At 54.1% G+C, this 22,705-nt stretch overlaps 3 protein-coding genes across 16 annotated transcripts; 2 read left to right on the top strand and 1 right to left on the bottom strand.

Annotated features, from left to right (window-relative positions):
- Window positions 1–214: 214 nt before the first annotated feature.
- TSEN34 (tRNA splicing endonuclease subunit 34) lies at window positions 215–5,237 on the top strand. 10 transcript variants are annotated; one of them, XM_017671157.3, is made up of 6 exons: window positions 216–382; window positions 827–947; window positions 1,078–1,324; window positions 1,551–1,800; window positions 1,956–2,213; window positions 4,769–5,237. In XM_017671157.3, exons 3-6 carry the CDS (start codon window positions 1,082–1,084, stop codon window positions 4,954–4,956), a joined length of 939 nt encoding a protein of 312 aa, XP_017526646.3. In that variant the 5' UTR covers window positions 216–382; window positions 827–947; window positions 1,078–1,081; the 3' UTR covers window positions 4,957–5,237. The 10 variants fall into 10 exon arrangements, with proteins under 10 accessions (XP_017526649.3, XP_017526646.3, XP_017526645.3 ...); XM_017671156.3 differs by having other exon boundaries at window positions 769–947; XM_017671154.3 differs by having other exon boundaries at window positions 761–947.
- Window positions 5,238–9,591: 4,354 nt separating this feature from the next.
- On the top strand, window positions 9,592–14,988 carry LOC108403805 (leukocyte immunoglobulin-like receptor subfamily A member 3). Of its 4 annotated transcripts, none has more exons than XM_037025824.2 (11): window positions 9,592–9,922; window positions 10,124–10,159; window positions 10,310–10,588; window positions 10,720–11,019; window positions 11,198–11,476; window positions 11,776–12,075; window positions 12,395–12,517; window positions 12,867–12,909; window positions 12,984–13,021; window positions 13,216–13,268; window positions 13,748–14,988. In XM_037025824.2, the coding sequence occupies exons 1-11, from the start codon at window positions 9,874–9,876 to the stop codon at window positions 13,787–13,789; spliced, it is 1,542 nt and encodes a 513-aa protein (XP_036881719.2). In that variant the 5' UTR covers window positions 9,592–9,873; the 3' UTR covers window positions 13,790–14,988. The 4 variants fall into 4 exon arrangements, with proteins under 4 accessions (XP_036881719.2, XP_036881720.2, XP_073082998.1 ...); XM_037025823.2 differs by having other exon boundaries at window positions 9,595–9,922; window positions 13,776–14,988; XM_037025825.2 differs by lacking the exon at window positions 12,984–13,021 and having other exon boundaries at window positions 9,593–9,922; window positions 13,776–13,858.
- On the bottom strand, window positions 14,869–22,198 carry RPS9 (ribosomal protein S9). Of its 2 annotated transcripts, XR_005063313.2 has the most exons (6): window positions 22,036–22,198; window positions 21,653–21,774; window positions 21,296–21,418; window positions 16,068–16,254; window positions 15,790–15,975; window positions 14,869–15,122 (listed from the first exon to the last, which is right to left on the bottom strand). XR_005063313.2 is itself a non-coding variant. In XM_017671166.3 (5 exons), the coding sequence occupies exons 2-5, from the start codon at window positions 21,747–21,749 to the stop codon at window positions 14,945–14,947; spliced, it is 585 nt and encodes a 194-aa protein (XP_017526655.1). In that variant the 5' UTR covers window positions 21,750–21,774; window positions 22,036–22,192; the 3' UTR covers window positions 14,869–14,944. The 2 variants fall into 2 exon arrangements, 1 of the variants encoding a protein (XP_017526655.1); XM_017671166.3 differs by lacking the exon at window positions 15,790–15,975 and having other exon boundaries at window positions 22,036–22,192.
- Window positions 22,199–22,705: the final 507 nt, after the last annotated feature.

Below are 22,705 nucleotides of genomic sequence, written 5' to 3'. Positions count from 1 at the left end.
GCAGCCGAGGGGGAGGGGCCCGGACTGCGCCGGCCGAGAGGGTGAGGCCAGGAGAGTGAGCAGTCTGTTACCGTAGGTGGCTGAGGCCCCGCGGCGGAGGGAGGTGTGCTCCGAGGGGCGGGGCTAAAGTGCTCCCCGGGACGGGGAGGCGGGGCCACGGCTCTGCCCGGGGCGGGCCTCAGGCTTCCCGCGTTGCTGACGTGGCGGCGTGACGAAATTGACGCAGTGGGGTCGGTGTGAGGGGGGAGGAAGCGGCGCGTGGCGCGCTACGTAGGAGTTGCCTCCGCCGGGACTACGAGCTGATGTTTACGAGGTGACCCGCTGGTTCTGTGAGAGAATAGTGCTGCACTCCGAAGGGAGCGCTCACAAGAGGGGTGAGCCGGTGAGAGCGGAGAGCCGGGGGCAGCTTCTCAGGGGGCGTGGCCCCCGGCTGTGGGGTTCTGTCGTGGGGCGGAAACTCCCCAATTGAGGGAGCGCCGGCGGCCTGAGGGGGCGGAGCCTCCGGCGACGGGGTTGACGAGAGCTGAGAGTGCCCGAACGCCGACCGCCTGCTCTCGGGTGGGGGGCGGGACTTCGGAGTGTAGGAGGCCTACTCAGCTAGAAGGCCCAGTTGCTGAACTTCGGAGCTTGGAAAGGGGCGGGCCAAATTCCCAGCACGCCGAGGGGGCGTGGTCTCCGCGGGGCCCGGTCCTCGGGTGGGACGCGCTCGCTTTGCGAGAGGCGGTGCCAAATTTCGCTTCCGTGGGGGCGTGTCTTTGAGGCGCGAAGGCTCAAGGACTGGTGCGGCTTGCTGGCTGGAGCCGAACGCTGAGCGCTGCATCCGCAGGGCCGGGCGGGGCCCCGGCTCGGTGAGGGTTGGGACCTCGCCTCCGGCGACCCCGGGACCTGGCGGGACCATCCGGGAGCGCAGCTCGGCACCCAGGGACGGGGCCTGGCTCTCTGGCCGGGTAGGTGGTGACCCGCTGCGCCGGGCGACGCTCCGCCCCCGTGTCCCAGACCCCGCCCCCTCCGGACGCAGGGTCTGTGGCGGGCTGCGGGAGGTGGTGTGGGTGACCCCGGCGCATTCCGCTCCTGCAGGAGGATGCTGGTGGTGGAGGTGGCGAACGGCCGCTCCCTGGTGTGGGGGGCCGAGGCCGTGCAGGCGCTACGGGAGCGCCTGGGCGTGGGGGGCCGCACAGTGGGCGCCCTGCCCCGCGGGCCCCGCCAGAACTCACGCCTGGGCCTTCCGCTGCTGCTCATGCCCGAAGAGGCGCGGCTCCTGGCCGAGATCGGCGCTGTGACCCTAGTCAGTGCCCCGCTCCCGGATCCGCGCCAACACAGCCTGGTAAGGGGCAGGCTGCGTGTGCACACTCCCTGGACCGGGGGAAGAAGAGGCTGGAGACTGGGCTCCGGGTCCAGAGGTCAGAGGGGGCTTGGGAGTCCGGGATTCTAAGATAGTGGGCGACTGGGACCCCCCGGTTCGGGCTCTGAGGTCGGAGGGCCAGGACGTCGGGACTCCTGGCTTCCTGGCGAGGGCATGCCTGGATGCTGGGATTCCGCGTACTTCTCAGGCTCTGGCATCCTTCAAGCGCCAGCAAGAGGAGGGCTTCCGAGAGCAAAGCGCCCTGGCAATTGAGGCCCGGCGGACTCGTCGTCAGGAGCTCCTAGAGAAGATTGCAGAGGGTCAGGCTGCCAAGAAGCAGAGGCTGGAGCAGGAATCAGGGACCAGCGAGAGCCAGGAGGACAGCGGGAACCAAGCTGAAGGAGAGAATGAGGCCAACACGAGCCAGGCTTCTGGAGAGCACGAGCACGCAGGTGGAGGTGGGAGTTGAAGTCCAGGGACCAGGGGAAGGAGGGGAGAGGTCTTTGTGCAATTTGGGCCACGAATCTAGGGCCTCTGTCACCCTGAGGGATGGGAAGACATTGCTTCTTGGATTCACCAAACCTTCTTGGTGAAGAGAGAACTCTCTCCCCAGGATCTGCCTCTCCCCAGCCGGGACCTTCAAATGGGGTGGCCCCCTTACCCCGGTCCGCTCTGCTTGTCCAGCTGGCCACCGCTAGGCCACGACCCGTCAAGGCTAGGCCCCTGGATTGGCATGTTCAGTCCAAGGACTGGCCGCATGCTGGCTGCCCTGCCCATGAGCTCCGCTACAGCATTTACAGAGACCTGTGGGAGCGCGGCTTCTTCCTGAGCGCAGCTGGCAAGTTCGGGGGTGATTTTCTGGTCTATCCTGGTGAGTTTGGGTTGGGACCTCTGCTCCCTGCCCCTGTCTTCACACTTGCACCACATCCTGCATTTTTCCTTTTGCCCTGTTTTTCCCTGCCTGCAAAACCCATGCAAGGATGGAAGCATTTGGGGACTCAAACCCCTCTGGAGGGCCATGTGGTACATTTGGCTGAATGCTTACTTAAATGCAGAAGTTCCACATAAAAGTACTTACATATATGTACACAGAACATACAAGAAATACTCGTTGCAGGATTCTTCACTGAAAACTGGGAGAAACAGAATGATTATTAATAGGTTAGTGGTTAAACATCACTGTTAGTTGTTAGGAAAACAGAAAGCACTAGTTACCAGGGACTGACATAGGTCTGTGTACATACGTCAAAAAAATGACCCAAAAACTGCTTATAGAACATACGTTCAGTGAAAAGTAAATCATAATTTACATGGTTATGCAGCTATATATACATTACTTAAGTAGCCTTAAAAACCTATCTGTATTGAAAGAATATGAGAAGGACTTAAAATGGAGCACTAAGTAGGCTGAGAGAATCCTGTCAAGCAAGTAGAAAAAGGCGTGAAAGGATGTGCTCCAGCCCAACTACGGTGGCTTCCTCTGGGAGGGAATTTTCATCAGGTATACATAAAGGTGACCTTTGATTTGATGATTCAGTTAACTTTTGAATTTGCATTAAGCATGCCCTTACTGTGTAACTGAAAGGTTTTTTTTTAAGTATGCAGGAAATGACCCTTTTTGCTCCCCCAGGAATCCACCTGGTAAGTAGTCAGGCAGATCTTAGTTATTCTTTGAAGACTGTCCACTAAGTCATCTGCAAGTAAGCTGAGAGCCTTCTCTTCTCAGCCTGGAAGTGCAACTAAATGCCCGATTTAGGAGCTGAGAACATTTCACCTGCCCCCATAGAACATTTTACCCGCCCCTATGTTTTACCAGTCTCTACAGATAATCACAGTTTAATTACTTTGCTACTTTTTTTTTGGTGACTTTTGCATGTAAAAGAGATATGGTTTTGAAAGTGAATACTCAATGTATTAAATATACAAATGTTAATGTTCTTTGCTGATTTCAGTCCTACTTACAAATCTTAAGTTTTTTCCAATCTAACAGATTTTAAGGGGATCGTTAGTTCATGTTTGATCCCATTTGTAAGAGGGGTTAAGTAGTTCTAAACTTTGTAAGCTGCATTTTAAATTTTAGTGTATTTATTTTCCTTTTTAAGTCCTTTGGTTTTCTGGTTATGGACCTTGCCAGTAATTTAAATCTAAGCAATTATAAGTGAGGTGAGTTTTAAGTTTATACGTTCTAATGCTGTGGATGGACTTCAGGTTAAAATAAATTTAAATCAGTCACTCAGTTGTACATTTGCAACAACCACAAGGCTGACCTGTTCTCATAGGTCAATGTTTCTAAAACAATAAATACTTAATATATGAATCTGTGTAGAATCCTTATTCCCTGAGGATTAGGGTTCAAGGTTTTAATTCCTTAAATATTTCTAAGTCTACCTGAGGCTAAAAGATGCTAAGCCTCTAAGAAAACAGTTTTGGGGTAACTTCTCAAGCATTTTGATGCACCCTTCTCAGCTGGCTGAGGTACCATAACAACCAGAGAGGTGTCTGGCTCCAGGCTAGGTTCTTGCTGAAAGCCCAGCTGCCAGGCAGAGCCTTGTCTCATCATTGCTATGACCGTCCCCTCAGATGAAACATCTCAGTAGCTTTGCTTTTTTAAATTTATATCACGTATTGCTTAGTCTTCTGAGTGGTGCCTCACTTGGGTCCCATTCTACTTGACTGATCGGACTGATCTAATCCAGAGGCAAACTACCCCCAGGTCAAATCAGGCCCACTGTTTTTATTTTTTTCTTACGTAAAGTTTTATTGGAGCACAGCCCTGTCCACTTGTTTACATAAGGTATATGGCTGCTGTTGTGCGGAGTGGGATATTTACAACATGACCCACCGAACTATTTACTATCAGGCCCTTGTCTGGAGACTTTTGTTGACACCCTCATCCTGTCTATCTGTCACTCCATCCTGTTGAAAATTCTTTTCCTGCTTTTATTCTGTTAGAGTCACTTTTCCCTGGATATTTACATGATATTCTTTTGAGCTCCTCATGGCTTCAGCTGATTTGTGGTCCTCGTTCTTGGTCATGACAGTATACTCAGTTATTTACTTCTTTTAATAAATAAGAATATGCTATAATGTGATAACTTGCTTCCCTACTCAGTATTATCACTGTTTTCTAAGTTGGAACGTTGTTTTAGTATTAACAGTTGTATAATGTCTGGCATTACAGGTATACCATGAATCTGACCAGTCTGCTTTGGTCATTTTCCATTTCTTAGCAGTTGTAAATGGTAACAAAGTGAACATCTTTGTAGATATAATTTAGTGCCTCTATTATTGTAAGCCTGGGTCCAAGGGTGTCTGTTTAAAAATGTTCATTGGGATTCCTAAAGTGATCCCAGGCTCCTGTCCATGGGCAGGCCAGTGTCACACCTTCTGCCAGGAGACTGCCACATGCCTCTCTCCCTTACCCAGGTGACCCCCTTCGTTTCCACGCCCACTACATCGCTCAGTGCTGGGCTCCTGGGGACCCCATCCCACTGCAGGACCTGGTTTCTGCCGGCCGTCTTGGAACCAGCGTCAGAAAGACGCTGCTCCTCTGTTCTCCGCAGCCTGATGGTAAGGTGGTCTACACTTCCCTGCAGTGGGCCAGTCTGCAGTGAACACCAGAGACCTACAGGGATGTGGCTGCATCTGTGGCAAAAGCCTTTCTAGATGGTCCCAAGCTCATCTCTGTGTGGGAGGCTAGAACACCCTCCTGCCTCTCTCTCTGGTTAGTTTTTGATTTCAGAATTATAAACACTACATCCTTATTATGTCCCTTTCTGTTTCAAAGCACTTATTGGCTGTGTTGTTTTCATAGTTGCCATAGACTGGGTTTGATTCATCTCTGTTTTCTACAGGGCCTAAGTCCCAAGAGGTCTCAATAAACTTGTCTAATAAATGTGGAGTTTGTGATTTGAGCCTTTTGGACGGTCCTGGGAAGTGTGGGCATTCACATCTGCTCTCACAGAGCAGGGCAAGGCCTGGAGGAGAAACGACGTGCCTCAGGTCACCCATCTAGTAGGTAGCAGAGCTGGGATCAAAACCTGGTCTTTCTCAGAAGTCTGAGCTCTTCCCACCACACTGAATTCTCTTTGGAAAAAACTTTTACACAGTATTTCAGGTGCATACAAAGCACACACAAAAAATAATGCAAGAAGTGGCTGTGGCTGTGGCAGCTTCCTGCTGCCGTAACCAATGGCCACACACCTAGGTCGGGGTGGCAGGAGGCTGATGGCTTCTGGTAGCTCTGCAGCAAGAATCTGTCTCCTTGCCCTCTTACAGCTGGCAGAGGCGGCCGACTTCTGTGACTGAGTGTTTATCCGTGTTCTTTACGCCTTCATGTTGGCCTGCTTTTGAGTGGCTGTTGTAGGCAGCACAATATCCTCCCGTTATTTCACAGGGTCTCTGGAGAGTTCAGTTTACTTCCTCAAGAGAAGGGAGGAGCCTTACACCCACAGGGGCCCCGTTACCCTCACCCCTTGGCAGTGGTGTTGTATATATTACACCTGCCTACATTAGAAACCCCACCAGATAATGTTCTCATTTTGTTTTCAATATCCATTAATATTTTAAAGGACTTAGGAGGAGAAAAATAGGCTATAACATTTTTTGCTCTTCCTTATACACTTGAATCCCCCAGTTTCCTTCTAGAATATTTCCTTCCTGCCCAAAGAACTTACCTTACCATTTCTTGTAGATCAGGTCTAGTGGCAACAAATTCTGAGTTCCTTCCTTGAAGAATGACTTTATTTAGTTTTCATTCCATGAGAGTATATCCAGAATTCTAGGTTGGCTCTTGTCTCTCAGAACTTTCAAATTTTCTGACCGTGATAGTGTCTGATGTGGAACTGTAGCCATTCAAGTCATTTTTCCTCTTTACGCATGGTTTGTAAAGCTTATCTTACTTTGTATTTGCTGATTATCTTGGACATGCAAGTGTATGACTTCCGACAACTCTGTGAAATGGTCTGCTATTTCTTCAATGTTGTTTCCTTCATTGAGATTATTATTCTGCTGCTAGGACATCAGTTCTATAAATTGTCTCACAGATCTCTGAGTCTGTGTTCATTTTTTTTTTTAATCTCTTTTGTCCTCTACTGTTCAGATTGTATTTTCGCTTGTCTGCCTGCAAGTTCAGTAACTCCTGCCTCTGTCTTCTTCATTCTGCCATTAGGCACAATGACTTGAGTTTCTGTATTTTTTTAGTTCTAAAGTTCCCTTTTTCTTCTGTTTTATACTTTATATTTCTATGCCGAGAATGCCTGTTTTTCACTCATTTCAAAAGTGTCTGTCCTTATTTCATGAAGCTTGGTTATAAAACTGGCATTAAACTGTTGGCCAACTCAGGGTGGGTGTCTGTTGATTGTTCTTTCATTTGGAGGTTATAAGCTTCTCCTGCTTCTTTGAATATTATGTCATAAGCCATTGGGTTCTGGTAACATCTTCTGGAGAATGTGGATTTTTGCTTGAGCAGGTTATCACCCTGGTTAGGTACCACCTGGAAGTTCTGACCTGCTTTCGAGGGATTATTTCCCAGTAACAGTTCGGTTTTCAAAGCCTAGCTGACCATTTCTCTTGTTTCATTTCTAAAAAAACCCTTAACAATTCTTTCTGATTCTTACCACTTGATCATTTTTTCATTTTCCCGCACTTACAGTGAATGACATATGTTTTGGGACCTCCTTATTTGGTTCTCCATGACTCAGATTTTATCTTTTGGTTTATATTTTTATATCAGCTGCACTGTGTGGTACTTTCTGAGCTTCATTTTCCAATTCCCCAATTTTCTGACTATCTACTGTCTATTATGGAATAGATCTGCAAAGTCTTTCATTCAGTAGATGACTTTTTACTTATGAAATTTCAATAACACCTTTTTTTATTAAACAACTCTTGTATCATGGATGTCACATCTTCCTCTAAGTGACTGAGGATTTAAAGCATGCTTATTTTTAAATCTCTTTCCAATTGTCTATTTTATCTTCCTTGCCTGATTGGGAAGTCCCATAATGATTGGGTCTGTAGTCTATTTTTCATGGCACTGCGTGATCTCATATGCTTTGTCATTTTACCATTGAGATAATCCTTCACGAAGTTGTAATCCATATTTACCTGGGTTGTAAAGTCCTAAATAAGTGACCAGTTTGCAGTTGCTTCAGACTCAACAGTTCGAATGTGTTTCAAACTCAATGTTCTGCTCAGGGTTTTGGCAATGAATAGATTATTCGAAGCTGAGCCCCACACTAGGTGGGGGTGTACACTGGTATCTGCCCACCCTGGGAGATATTCTCCACTCACTCCTAGAGAAAGGACTGAACTCTGGGCATGACCTCAGGTGTGTGAGTGGAGATGTCGCACCACCCGTCACCAGCAAGTCCCAGGCTCGGAGTCCCAGCTTCCCCCCAGGAACCCACTACTGCCTCTGGGTCTCTACACAGCACAGCAAGCAGGTCCTGGGCCCGTCCTTGGCACCACAGCGAGCAGGCCGCCAGCTCTGAGCTATGCCTGCCTCTAGATTCACTCTGTGTTTCTGACACTTGGGTGACAGAAATTTGTTTTCACTGTGGCCATGTATTACACAGACATTTATCCAGCACTTGGCGTTGAAAGCTGGCTGTGGCCTTCCATCAGGCCATTGGTATGAACGCTGGCACTGTAACCATCCCAGGGCCTATATTCCGTGGGCGCTGTCACGGCCTCCACAAGACCAGACAGAATGAGCCCCTGCATGTCTTGGATACCACCACAGTCCTGAGAAGAGAGGTTGTCACCCCACTGTGGGGAAAAGGAGCTTGGGAAGGCGAGGTGCCTGCTCAAGATGGACACCCAGTAAATGTTCAGGCTCTAATTTCAGTGAGAATCCCTGAATTGCCTCCAACGCGTGCTCTGTGCTCTTACCCAGGGCCTAGAGGAGGAATTCAGTGTGGGATGAAGAGCTCTGCCCAGGAAGGAGAACAGGGCTTCGCTTCTGAAGGAAGTCAGTGAGGGAAAGCGGGTGCTAACTTACAGGAACCGGGGAGTCTGCACAGGGAAGCGCTGGGCTAGAAAACCTGCAATCCCAGGGCCAGAGAGGGTCAAGCATTCTTCTGGGCAACGACCTCCAGTCTTGGAAGCATCTCCGGATGCCTCCCCCTGCCCTGGGCCCTCCTTCCCCACCCCACTGGCTGCTCCAGGCACCAGGAATGATGGATGGATGTGGTTAGCGCCAGGTGCTCGCTGGCACTCACACCCATCATCAAATCCGCTCGGCTGGGCCAGGCCCTCGTCAGCAAGTCCCCCAGCCCTTCCAGCCCCTTGTCCTGACTGGGCCCTCACATCTGCTGCCTTCCAGCCCCAAAGTGCTCTCCTACTAATCCGTCTGCTCTGCCCACTCAAAACCCTCTAACACTTTCCCCCTTCAAAGAGGTTCAAGCTGCACCATCTCGTATTCAAGGCTGGGGATGGTCAGGCCAGAGCAAAAGCCACCTGCCAGGGGGCACAACGCGCCCTCCACCACCAAGGTCACCAAGTCAACCCCACCTCCCCAGGCACACCCACAGCCAGCTGTCTGTCAGTTCTTTGCCTTCTCTGGGGCGGCGCTCTCAGCCACCCTGAGCCCAGCCAGCTCCTTTCCAACCTTCCGCACCATGTAGTCACTCTGTCTCATTCCACTCTCAGCGATGCCTTCTGTGTGACAGCTTTGTAGCAGTTACACACAAAAACCACATGAATGCTGGTAAAATAGTGGTCATCCGGGCGCCAGATGAATGTTCGACGCTCACTACTCATAAGAGTTAATTATCCATGGGGCCCTCCTGTTACTACGTTTTCTACATGGTTTATTTAAAACAGAAATCTGTTCATATGCTCTGGTGCTTAAAATCTTCCACTGCCTTAAATAAAAGCCCAAATACTAGAGTGGTGCTCACTGCGACCCTGTGCGGCCAGGCCCCAGCCTCCTCCTGACGGCTCTCCACTCTGAGAACAGCTCAGATGTTCTGCTGGGAGGCAGGGCCGCCGCGGGGCTCATCCCTGCTCGCACCGAGGGCCACTCCATCACTCAGGACCCAGGCCACCTGTTACTGAATCTCGTGTTCTTCCAACTTGGGAGGCTTACAGGACTACGCCAGCATTGTTCGCCACCTAAAGTGGCTCCACCAGCGAATCCCCAGGGGCTGGCTCCGAGCCCAGACAGGGTGACTGCCCAGTAGTCGCCTGATTGCCTGAATGGTGGAAGGAAGGAAGAAATTTGCATTTACGGAGCCTCAGGAGGGGAAGTGACTTGCCCAGACACACGGGCTCTGAGGGCGCAACTGGAGCAGAAGTCGGGCTGGGCGCCCTGCCCTCTGCGGGTGGTGGAGCTTGTGGGGTCTGGAGGCAGCTCTGCTCTGAAGGGTCCCAGAGCCTGCTGCGGCCTCGGCCCCGTCCTTCAGGGAGCAGAGCGGGGCGCTGGGGGCTGTTTCCTCCGGAGAGGTCCCTGGAGAGGAACCTGAGACGACGCACAGGGGGCTGTCCTTGTCAGCACGCCCCGTGTCTGTCTGTCTGGCCTCGGGGACATGGGGGGCAGCGCCTCGACGACGACCCTCGCTACCCTTCTCTGCCTTGGTGAGCTATGGGGGAAGGGGAGGGATGGGGCCGCCCTGCCCTCCCAGGCCTGGGCCTGACCCCTCGGGGCGCGGGGGCTCAGTGGGGCAGGACCTCTGGGGTGGGAGGGGAGAGTGCGCTCAGCCCCAGAAGGGACCCCAGCGCTCGGGGCCCAGCCAGGCTGAGCTTCCGGGTGGGCCGCTCAGAGGGGCTCTCTTCCAGGGCTGTGTCGGGGCCCCCGGGACCGCATGCAGGCGGGTGAGTCCTCCCCGGGCCTCCCGCTTCACGGCCCCTGGGCAGCTGGGAGCACAGGGGCTCTGGGCCCGCGGGGACCCCCCGGGGGCCTCGGAGTGACAGCCGGGGACGGGGGAAGGGCGCCCCCGGACTCCAGGTCTGATTCCTTTCCAGGGACCCTCCCCAAGCCCTCCATCTGGGCTGACCCGGGCTCCGTGGTCACCAACGGCAGCCCTGTGACCATCCACTGTCAGGGGCCTCCGCAAGCTGTCAGGTACAGTCTGTATAAAGAGTACTCCGGACGCTGGACCCTGGTAGCCCAGGATGAGTTCAGGGACGAGGCCAGTTTCCCCGTCGGGCCCATGAGCGCACACCGCGCAGGACGGTACCAGTGTGGGTTTCACAGCAGGAGCGGCTCAGAGTGGAGTGACCCCCTGGCCCTGGTGGTGACAGGTGAGGGGAGGCGCCAGACCCTCCCCCCGGAGACCCCTCCCCCGGAGACCCCTCCCCATGGAGGCCCCTCCCCCAGGGGACCTGCCCCCTCGCCGTCCACACGTCTAACCCGGCTCTGCTCTCTCCCGCAGGAGTGTACGACCCACCCTCCCTCTGGGCTGACCCAAGCCCTGTGGTGGCGTCAGGAGGGACTGTGTCCCTCAGGTGTAGGTCAGAGTTCACAGGGGGCACTTTCCACCTGCTGAAGGAGGGAGGAGCTGACGGGCCACAACACGTGGCTGCACAGCCCTCTGCTAGGGGGTGGCAGGCCCGCTTCCACGTGGACCCCGTGACCACCTCCCGTGGCGGGACCTACAGATGCTACAGCTCTCCCATGGCTTACCCCTACGTGTGGTCACACCCCAGCGGCCCTCTGGCCCTAGAGGTCACAGGTGAGGGGAGGTTGGCTCAGCCCTGGCTATTTCCTGACCCCAAAGTGACCGGCCCGTGGAAGCCTGGGCGGGAGAGGGCCAGTGACGCTGGTGGCCTGGGGCCAGCAGCCAAGACGGGAGGCTGGGGAGGAACCAGTGGGCACAGCCACTGCAGCCCCAGGGGCCTGTCCCCCTCCAGGCGTGTACAAGGCGCCCTCCCTCTCGGCCCGGCCTGGCGCGCTGGTGCCGTCTGGACACAGCCTGACCCTGCAGTGTCGCTCGGAGGCCGGCTTTGACAGATTCGCCCTGACCAAGGAGGGGCTCCCGACCCCCCAGCGTCTGGACGGGCAGCCCAGCCCCGACTTCCCCCTGGGCCAAGCGAATGGCACCTACGGGGGCCGGTACAGATGCTACGGGGCACACAATGTGTCCCATGTGTGGTCGGCTCCCAGCGCCCCCCTGGACATCCTGGTCACAGGTGAGGTCCCCTCCCTGCTCTGGGTCTTGTCTGCTCAGGCGCTGGGCCCCTGGTGACCCAGGTGGTGATGGGGGCCAGAGAAGGGACCTTGGAGCAGAGGCTGAGGTGGGCCAGGGGTCCGAGGGGAGGGAGTGAGAAAGGGGCACCGAGGGGCTCGGAGACAGAGACCCCTCCCCAGAGACTGAGAGCAGGCGAGAGGGGTCAGAGTTCCTGCAGAGAGGACGGGGACCCTCAGCTCCGGGTGCACGGTGTGTGGGGAGGGGGCAGCTCTCTACACACCAAGCCCTTCCCCTCCCCAGGAATGTCCGAGAAACCTTCCCTCTCGGTCCAGCCGGGGCCCTCTGTGTCCTGGGGAGAGACTGTAACCCTGCAGTGCCTCTCTGAGCTCTGGGGGGACTCCTTCCATCTGTCCAAGGAGGGGTCACCTGCTCCTCCCCAGCACCTTCGAGGGAGAGACACAGCTGCACCCTTCCGGGCCAGCTTCACCTTGAGCCCTGTCACCTCAGCCCATGGGGGCACCTACAGGTGCTACAGCTCAAACAGCAGCTCCCCCTTCCTGCTGTCACACCCCAGTGACCCCCTGGGGCTCCGGGTCTCAGGTGAGGAGGGGCCCTGTCCTGTCCTGTCTGAGCTTGGTCGTCCAGGGCCTGTCCCGTCTGCACAGTGAGGGTGACATTGCTCAGGGTGGGGAAGTAGGGCGATATCGGGTGTTCAGGTGCAAGGTGATAAGGACAGACCCTCAGCTTGTCCCCCGTCCCCCCCGGGGGCAGGAGGGGGGCACAGGGAGCCAGTCCCGGGCCCCTCCCACCCCCGCTCCTGGCCTGTAACGTGGGTGGTGGGCGGCCTGCGGGCAGAGTTGGAGGGACACCGTGCCTGGCCCCCAGCAGGCGCCCCTGAATGGCCCTGCACTCCGCCCAGCCCCAGGTCTGGAGTGGCCGGTGCTGGTCCTCGTCGGGGTCTCCGCGGCCTGCGCCCTCCTGCTGGCCGTCCTGCTGCTGCTCCTGCTCCGCCGCCAGCGGCTGCGCAGACGCAGGAAGCCGGGTGAGTGGGGACGGGGGAGCCGGGGCCCAGGAGGGGCTCCCGGGGCTCAACCCGGGGGGAACCAGGGTGGGGAAAGGTCAGCTTAGTAAAACTCCAGCATTTACCTCCCATGAGAAAACGTGAAGGGATCAAATATGAGAACACGTGTTTCAGAGGATCCTCTGCCTTTTCAAACGTACAAAATATTTGAGAACCTATGGGTTTTGTGGTTTGACGATAGCTTTTTCTTGAAGTCCACCTGGAGATGGACTCAGTCTTTTCAGCCCCTAGATCCCCTGTGGATGTGAATGCAACCCCAGGGGAGGGTTTGGGCTGGGCCGGAGGCTGACTCCCCTCCCCCTCTCCGCAGGAGCCGCAGCTATAGCACCGAAGGACAGAGGCCCACAGAGCAGGTGAGACCTCTCCCAGAGACCCCCAAAACCCCACCCATGTCCCCTTGGCCCCTGACCGTCCATCTCCTCCCCAGCTCTGGCCCCACTGCGGATGACCAGGAGGAGACCCTCTGTGAGCAGGAGAGGGGGCCGCCCCGGGACGCGAGCAGGCGGCGGGGATGGAGACTGGGTGGAAAATGCTCTGGCCGGGGGGGCGACTTGGCGAGATCTGGTGCTGGGCAGCCTTAGCCCCGGCAGACCCTCTCCAAGCCTCTGCCACGTGTGGAATCTTGGCAAAAGATGGGGACTTTGTTTTGTTCCCAACAGATGAAGTCGTGAAAGACACACAGCCTGAGGACGACAGGCAGCTGGCGAGTCAGGTGAGCTCCCGCTGGTACTGGCCAGGCCACACGCCTCCTTGTCATGGTGCAGACCCAGCGGGCAGCACCCTCCCAGCCTCTCCTTTCCAGCCGGCCACTCCAGGCTGCGTGACCCTTCCCCTCACTCTCTTACGCCGGTCTGGTGTGACCTTCAAGCGGGCAGCCTGGTGTAAAGGCTGAACGTCCTGTGCCTGCGCAAGGGGACCTAAAGCCTACCGCAGTGTCCCATCTGCCCAATGGCTGTTGCCTTGAAGGGTACATAGGCCACCAGCTCACCCCAGCGAATGGCCCCCTCTCCATGCCCCATCCCACCTCAGGCCCCACCTCTTCCCGCACCACATGACAGCTCCCCATGTCCCTGTCACACCCCCCCACCTTCTTACCTTCTTCCCAGGCAGCCTGGAGGGCAAGGAGGCAAGGTCCCTAGCACAGCCCCAAAGACCCAAGACCCCCCAGTAAGTGCACCCTTTCCTCACCAGGCCTCAGGCTTCCCCCTCCTCCCCTCAGGCCAGAGCATCTGAAGAGCCCCAGGTGACCTACGCAGAGCTGAACCACCTGACCCTTGGACAGGCAACACGGGCGCCCCCTCCCTCCCAACCAGGGGAGCCCCCAGCAGAGCCCAGCGTGTATGCGGCTCTGGCCACCCGCTAGCCCAGGAAGGACCAGACTCCCATGCCAGGGAGAGACTAGACTGAGGCCAGCCTGGAGACCAGACACGGACCACCAGGAGCTGCCTGCTTCCCAGGCTCACAGCCCACCTTACAGCCCCCCAAAGATCCCTCAGAACTGCCACCAGGAACCTGTGTCAAGTGGCAAGCAACCCCAGCCTGTGAAGGAGGGGGAAGGCCAAGGACTTGGGGAATCTCCTGTAGGCCCCACAGCAACTCAGCAGGGCCTGAAGCTGTGCACTTGGCTGACCTCTGAGTCCAAAAGCCCCCAGACAGGGACCCGCTGCAGCCTGTGAGGGGGTTGCTCAACTCCAAACCCTTCTCACTTTCTCATTTCCTGAGACCAAGCCCCTTCCCTTCCTGGCCCAGTGCAGCTCACCAAACAGAAAAAGGGAAGCCTGCCGTCCCACCCCCAGGTGTCCTTAGACGCCTGTTTCCCACAGGCCACTGATGCGGAGGACTTCCACTTCCCCAAATCTGTATCTTAAGACCCACAATTGGGAACTTGCCACCAGTCTTGACCTTAACAAGCTTCGAAAGCAGCCTGTGATTCTGTCTAGTGTTCCCCACCAAAAACCAGTCTGTTCATCACCAGCAACCCCAGGTGGTATCTGCGTGGGATCAGCTCTCGGCTCCTTGCCCCAATGTGCCTGACCCTGACCTCCACTTGCCACCTGCTCTGCCTGGAAGTGACTCCTTCCCACTGCACCCCATGCACTAATGGCTGGCTCTGCCCCCCAGGACGCTCCCCTGACCCCGTGACAGAGGTGTGGGAAGGTGCTGGTCCTGCTCAGTGCTGTAGCCCCTCCCCAAGAGGACGACGGGCAGGCAGCCCACACAGCTGACCAGGCCCTCCTAAAGCAAGCACAACCTGCTCTGCGCCCTTCCCACTACACCAGGCTGTGGCTCAGAGGGGGTGAGAGGCACACACGTTACAAGGTGTGAGTCCTGCTTTATTATCTGCCTGGGAAACCAGACAGCCCCCAGCCCAAGGGGGAGAGGGTGGGCTTAATCCTCCTCCTCGTCGTCACCAGCTCCAGCCCCTCCCTGGCCCTTCTTGGCGTTCTTCCTCTTCACGCGGCCAGGGCGGCCGCCGCCGTAGGGAGAGCGCAGGGAGAAGTCAATGTGCTTCTGGGAGTCCAGGCGGACGATGAAGGACGGGATGTTCACCACCTGCTTTCGGACCCTGCGTGGGGTGGGGGTGGCAGGTGAGGGGGCCGGGGGAGCAGGGCCCTGGTGAGCCCAGACTCCAGGCTGGGGCCACAGCGGTGCCAACCCTGAAGCTGCACAGCACCGAAGGGCACCCTGGGCCCAGGGAAAGCCTCAGGCACCCCCTAATTCACACAAAGGCCCAGACGGGTTCCATCCACACCTGCATCTCACGGAAGTGCAGGGAAACTTGGAAGCAGCCCATACGACCACAGGGGTGAGCTGAGGTCTGCGCATATGGACCCCAGGCCAGATTTTCAAATACTCTAACTGGGCAGACATGTGAGGCTAGGTTCTTGGGGGTGACTTCACAAGTAAGTGTAGTGAGGCTCTTGCCCAGAGGTCACAGGGATATTGAATGGCTGGGGAAGATGCAGGGGCCAAGTATGTCACCCACTTACTGCAGCTTCCCCACAGTAGTGCCCACTTTGCAGGAACGGCAAACTGAGAACCCAGGTAAAGACCCACGTGCCCTCTGACTGGTCTGCTTTGCACCACCTGCCACCCGAGCCAGCCAGCTCTGAGTCCCTGGCACACAGCATGACCCTGGACTGTGAGGATGTGGTGGTGACCAGGGTCTGGACAGACTTCACAAGCGGGCCCAGAAGCCCAGTGATTTCAGTAGGGGCTCCAGGAGCTGTTACCTGTCCAGCTCCAGCTGCCTGCGTGCCCAGCAGAAGCCTTCACAAGGTGTACGGCTCAGGCCGCAGTGACCCTTGCGCTGGGCTACGGGGGGGGGATGAGGCTGTCCCTAGAACCCCCAACGAGCTGTTTGCAGGGGGTCAGTCTGCACCCTCAAGGTGAGCTCATTTCTTTGTCACCTCCAAGGGCTGCACAGGAGACAGCGACAGCAGGCTTAGTGAGGGGCAACCATCAGAGGGGACAGCGCAGGGACAAGACTAGGGGAGCCCAGAGGGGCTACCTGATGTGGCGCTGGCGGATCAGCACACGGGCATGATGGATGGACTTGGCCAAGCCCAGCTTGAAGACCTGGGTCTGCAGGCGCCTCTCCAGGAAGTCCTCGATCTTCAGGCCCAGGATGTAATCCAGCTTCATCTTGCCCTCATCCAGCACCCCGATGCGGACGAGTCGCCGCAGCAGGGCATTGCCTGAGAAGAGAGGAAGGACACCTGATGCGGGTTCCAGCTGACTGCAGATGTCCTGGGTTCAGACCCATGCCCTGGTAGCTGTGCTGTGGTGGGGCACACGTAGGTCAGAGGGAACCGTGACACAGGGCCCGCACACTAGCCCATGCAACTCATGGGACCCTCACACCCAAAGGCAGGCCACTGTGCCACCGGTTTTCATCTGAGAACAGGAGCACCACCCTCCTCAGAGCCATTAGGGCAGAAAACGAGACAATTCCCGTAAGAGGCCTTGAATCATCTGGAAACACCAGGGGCTGCTGGTAAACCACCACTGCCCTAAGGAAGCACTGTGGGAAGCTATCTTCCTCATCTATGGAATTGGAACCTCACTTTTGGGCCTGTGAAAAGTCTAAGACAGAATGTGCTCAACATTAATTGTGCTATTCGCTTTATACGTACGATTCTCCACTAAAAAAAGATGATGTGGCTGTAACCTAATGATGCGCAGCATGAAGTAACCTTGAGGTCAGCTTCCCCCCTTCTTCCAACCACTCCAGGCTCAGGAGGCCTCGGTACCTGGCCGCAGCTCCTGACCACTACACTCTGGACTGCCCTTGAGACCCCGGGGCCAAGCCCCTTCCCAGCCCAGCCATTATCACCACACAGGCTTAAAGCTAGCTAACATCTGGGCACTAGGGTAACTTCATTTCCTTAAAAAGATGAAGGGCCTGTACACAGAAGAAAGAGACTGAAGACATGGGTAAGTGCAAACCCCGTGCTCATGGATTGGAAGAATACGATTAAAATGGCCATGCCGCCCAAAGCAGTCCACAAGTTCAGTGCGATCTCTGTCAAAATTCCAACGGCGTTGTTCACAGGAAGAGAACAAACAATGCTCCAGCTTGTGCACAAGCACAAGACGCGAAAAGCCAAAGCCAAAGCCATCCTGAGGAAGGACCAACTGGGGGCATCACACGCCAATTTCACACCACAGTAGTGATCACAACAGGAGGGCTCTGGCGGAACAGACACAAAGACCCAGGACAGAACAGAGCCCAGAAACAAACCCACGTACATTAGCGGTCAATTAATTCACAACGAGGAGGTAAAATATGTGACAGGGAAAAGACACTCTCTTCAATAAATGGTGTTGAGAATATTGGTAAGCCACATACATGCAAGAGTGACACTGGACCTCTGACACACAAAACGTAAGTGAAGCAGATTAAAGACCTGACACTAAGACCTGAATCATGAAACTCCTATGCAAACATAGACGTAAGCTCCCCGACATGGGTCTTGGCAGTATGATATGACACCAAATCACAAGCAACAATTATGAAGTGGAACCGCATCAAAGTAAAGCCTCTGCACAGCACAGGACACTATGCACAAAACAACAAGGTAGCCTATGGGACAGGAGTGCCTGCAAACCGTACTATCTGAAAAGGGGTTGGGGGTCAACACCCAGAATGGACAAAGACCTCACACACTTCAACAGCCGAACAAGCAATGCAGTTAAAAAATGAGCAGAGGATGTGAACAGACATTTCCCCAAAGCCGTACAGGTGGTCAATGGGCACACAGAAAGGTGCTGAGTGCTTTCACCAGGGAAATGCAAACCCAAACCAAGAGCTGTCAGCTCACACTTGTGAGGTAACAAGAGCTGGAGGATGGGGGCACAGGAACCTCAGGCACCACTGGTGGGGACGGACATGGTGCAGCTACCGCGGAAAGCAATATGGAGGTTCATCAAGAAATGAAAAGCAGATCTACTGTACGACCCAGCAATTCCACTTCTGGGTATTTATCTGTAAAGAAAAAACAAAAAACAAACCAAAGGCATCTGCACCCCTGTGTTCCCTGCAGAATTATTTAACAACAGCTGAGACACGGAACAACCAAAGCGCTGACTGAGGGGTAAATGGAGACTCTGTGGTGACGTGTATACAACAGAGGGCTACTCAGCCCTAACCAGGCCATCTGCAAGAGCCCTAGGGGCACTCTGCTGAGTGAGGAGGTCAGAGACAGAACTGTGGCCTCACTTGTAAGATCGATCCCTGCACAGGAAGCTATCAGGTCAGCAACACTTCTCAATTGCCCAAGGTTAAAATCTCAGAGACTTTCAGATAAGATAAAACCACCATCATTATAATGATATTTCAGGTACACATTTAAAACATCTACATCTTAAAGAAAAGACAACAACGGGGAGGGCCAGGCATTCCACCAACACAGAATTCTCACCAGGTGTGACAGTAACTGTCAATGCAGATGAAACCTCCGTGGGAGCCACTAACAGAATGTTTTACAAATGCAACCCAGTGGGCAGAGACCCTCCCTTGTAATTATGATACAAAGCAAGCATTAAAGTGGCTGTTTCTGACCTGAAGAATAGATGTAACACATTTTATTTATTTATTTATTTATTTATTTTTGAGAGGGCATCTCTCATATTTATTGATCAAATGGTTAACAACAATAAAATTCAGTATAGGGGGGTCAACCCTCAATGTACAATCATTAATCCATCTCAAGCCTAATTCTCATCAGTCTCCAATCTTCTGAAGCATAACGAACAAGTTCTTACATGGTGAACGAATTCTTACATAGTGAATAAATTCTTACATGGTGAACTGTACAAGGGCATTCATCATAGAAACTTTCGGTTTTGATCACGCATTATGAACCATAAACAATCAGGTCAAATATGAATATTCGTTTGATTTTTGTACTTGATTTATATGTTGATCCCACATTTCTCCTATTATTATTATTATTTTTATTTTTAATAAAATGCTGAAGTGGTAGGTAGATGCAAGATAAAGGTAGAAAACATAGTCTAGTGCTGTAAGAAGGCAAATGTAGATGATCAGATGATCAGGTGTGTGCCTATGGACTAAGTATTAATCCAGGCTAGACAAGGGCAGCAAGACATCCACGGATGCAGATTTCTCTCAAAGCAGGGGGGGTGAGGTTCTGAGCCTCACCTCTGTTGATCCCCAAATTCTCACCTGATGGCCCCCCTGCGACTGTGCCTGTCTTAGGTTGTTCCTCCCTTGAGGAATCTTACCCGTCTCTGGCTAACCAGTCATCTTCCGGGGCCATACAGGGAAATGTAAAGTTGGTAAGTGAGAGAGAAGCCATATTGTTTGCAAAGGTTAGCTTTTTACTTCTTTGCAGATTTATGCCCTGTGGCTTCTATGCCCAGCACTTGTCTCGAGGTTAGATGTAACACATTTTTAAGCTGTGGTGAGGATGGAGTTCATGCCTATGTCTCAATGAACTGCCAGCCAAATGTTGGCTGCTGCTAAGAGCTGAAGCCTTTCTAGCAAGGGAGACTCAGAGAACCTTCTTGCCCAAAGCCCCACACCGTGAAGCGTCAGGCTGTGCCAGTGAACAAAAGCCTCCAGAGACAGAGGCAGAGCCCACAGGCTCCTCCTGCCTATCCGTGGCGGAAAGGTCTCAGTCAGGATCAGGAGAAAGCCCTTCCCCTTGCAGCCCCCACTTCTGCCCTGGAAAACCACCAGAAACCATGGTCCCCTGCCGCTCACCTGCCCCAACCTCGGACTCCAGTGCGTTTACAGTCCTCCCAGAGACCAGCACTAGCTGTGGCCTGGTCCCCAGCGTTAGGGATAAAGCTGTTGTAAACAAGTTACAGAAATATGTACAGCCAGACCTCAAATCTGTTACTGTTACAGAAAACCTGGACTGGATCACTGACAGAAGAACCAAGCAGCACTAGGAGGTCTTGGAAGGCGGAGGTTTATTTTACACCCGTGGGCTCAGAGGAGAGTGATCTCCAAAGGCCTGAGCCCTGAGTACAGCAGGGCCATGCATTTTATACATTTACTACAAAACTAAGGGGGGAGTCAGCACCCAGAAACTTGCAGTAGGAGCTACTAGGTCACTTATAGGTGTATTCAGGATGCTAGTTATATTTTAATCCATTTCTGTAAAGGTTACCCTGATACCTTATTATAAACTAATGGGCTTCCATGACTATGATTAATAAGCTGTTTCATACCAGAGTCAAGGTTGGGGTGGGAATGGGGGGAATACACTGTCACACTGTTTCAATCTCAAGCACCCAAGCATCTTATGATCCCTTTACATTCTGGAAGCCTGAAGAGAAACCTTGTTTCCTTTACTTTCTTAGCTTTCCTGGCTTCCTACCAAACCCGGAGGGGGTGGGGGATGGGGGGCGGATTTGAGAACTTTCTGTGTATTTCCTCAACATTACAATCACATACATACACATACCAGAGGTACAATGTAGGGATACATAACAGTTAACAGATAAGATTATTATTTTGGAGTTAGGGTCCCTAGAATTCCTCTAAAAAAAAGCTCTCATGTAATTAACGTACAGAAAAGGCTTAAAAAGGGCACTTAGTCTATAAGAAGGTATCAACTACTTTAACGTTGTCATCTCCTTAGTCTGAGTGGAGTTGGTAAAATTGTGTGGTATGTCAATCTTTGCTCTGGAAAGCCCTCCACTGACTCATCATCTCAAAATGGAAATCTAACACCTTAAGCAAAGGAATCTAAAATTTGGTCAAGATGATAAATTTCGTTGTTCATCTTCCCAGTTAAAAAAAAAAATCTCCAGCTCCTGTGTACTTGCACCCCCTCCCCAGATTATCACCTGAGACGTCCTTCCCAGCGACACCCACAGGTCCTCTCCCCGGTTAGGCCTCTGCTGTACATCCCTCCCTGAACTGAAGGGATGAGGAAGGGCACAGGCCAAGCCCCTTTCCCCTCCGGCTGTCAGTGCCAGAAGCGCGGGCCTATTCCACCACTGGCAAGCGAGATCAGTAAGAATCTCTGCCACATTACACACAGCTACAGCCTGGTGCCCAAGCCTGCTTGGCATTATCAGTTCTAGTCAAGAAGGGGGGCACCACCGTTCGTGTAAATCAGCCATGCACACAACAAAAGAGACTTGGATCCAGACGCGCTGTTCCCACTAACATCTGATGCAACTGTTCCATGCTCACGCCGATCAGTGGACAGGAGCACCTCATCCTTCCCCATGGGGGGCGCGCGCGCACACACACACCTTCAAACAGACGCCGCGGGTCTTTCTCGTCCAGCGTCAGCAGCTCCCGGGCCGCCTTGCGGATCTTGGCCAAGGTAAATTTGACCCTCCAGACCTCACGTTTGTTCCGGAGCCCGTATTCGCCTGCAAACACAGGGGGATGGCTGAGCGCCAACAGGCTGAGTCCCACGGCCTCGTGCCAAAGCGGGTGTGGTGGCTTCGGAACACAGCCTTTCTAAACCACCACCATTCCTGACCTTGAGGAAGAGGCGGGCTGGCTCACACCGGAGGATTTGAACAGACCGAGCACGTGGGCGACCTCACCAACCTGCTAGCCTTCCCCGACCCGAGAAGCAAAAACTCGTTCTGGTCACTCACCGATCAGCTTCAACTCTTGGTCGAGGCGAGATTTCTCGAAGGGTCTCCGCGGGGTCACATACGTTTTGCGACAAACCCAGCTCCGGGCCACTGGCATGTTGGCCCCACTTCTCCGTCTGCGCCTGCGCGAGAATACAAGCTGAGCGTGAGAGCGCCTGGCGGCACCTGCGCACACCCACTGCACTGGAACCTCGTAGCACCCCAAACTATCGCGAGAGCTGTCCCTGAGGCTTTTATACCCGATAGCAGCCGCACAGCCGTATTGCAGTGCTGTCCAGCCACCCTCATCACTTGCGACCTCTTTAGCGTACTCATTAAAGCTCCGGAAACCCACACGCTCTTACACCCACACCCGGGCTAAAAAGTACGGCAGCAGAGCTCACCTCACACGAACCCCCGGTGACTGAGAAAGAGGAGCTCACGCGCCTCAGCCGCAATCTTATAGCAACGCTGCCGCCTCTTGACGTCATCACGCACGGCGCACACCCGCACCAATCAGAAAACGCGTTGGCGGGCAGAAAAGCAGCCGAGATGGGAGGTTGGGCTAGAGCGGCGTGCTAAGAAAGATGACAGCCGGATCTTGGCCATGGTCTCTTCCTCAGTGGGTCCGGCGCGCACCCTGAGCGGTGGGAGCCCTCCTCCGCCCCTGGGTCCCGCCGGCCAGCCTGAGGAGCGACGCGAAGTTGGGGAAGTTAAGTCACCGCTACCTGCTAGACCTCAGCCCGCCTAGCTAGGAGAAAAGACTCCCAGAGGGCTGGCACTCCTTCCAGAAGATGCTTCGTTAATACCATGAATAATGAAATTAGAATAATGTCACCTTGAAGCAGAGCGGGAAGCCAGCCTGCCCTTTCGAACCTTGGCCACAGACCTGTCTGAGGAGAGCGGTATTCATTCACGGAAATGGTGGTTCTGCGAGTCAGCCTACGGGGACACAGCTCACCTTCACATCCTGATATTAATGAGGAAATACTCAGTTCTCAAATCCCATCCCCTCCTCCGAGTTTGGTAGGAAGCCAGGAAAGCTAAGAAAGTCAAGGAAACAAAGTTTCTGTT

Source organism: Manis javanica, chromosome 17, assembly GCF_040802235.1.
Source record: "Manis javanica isolate MJ-LG chromosome 17, MJ_LKY, whole genome shotgun sequence".
NCBI lineage: Eukaryota > Metazoa > Chordata > Mammalia > Pholidota > Manidae > Manis > Manis javanica.
The sequence above is the reverse complement of the archived record's forward strand: the minus strand, read 5'-3'. Positions and strand labels throughout refer to the sequence as shown.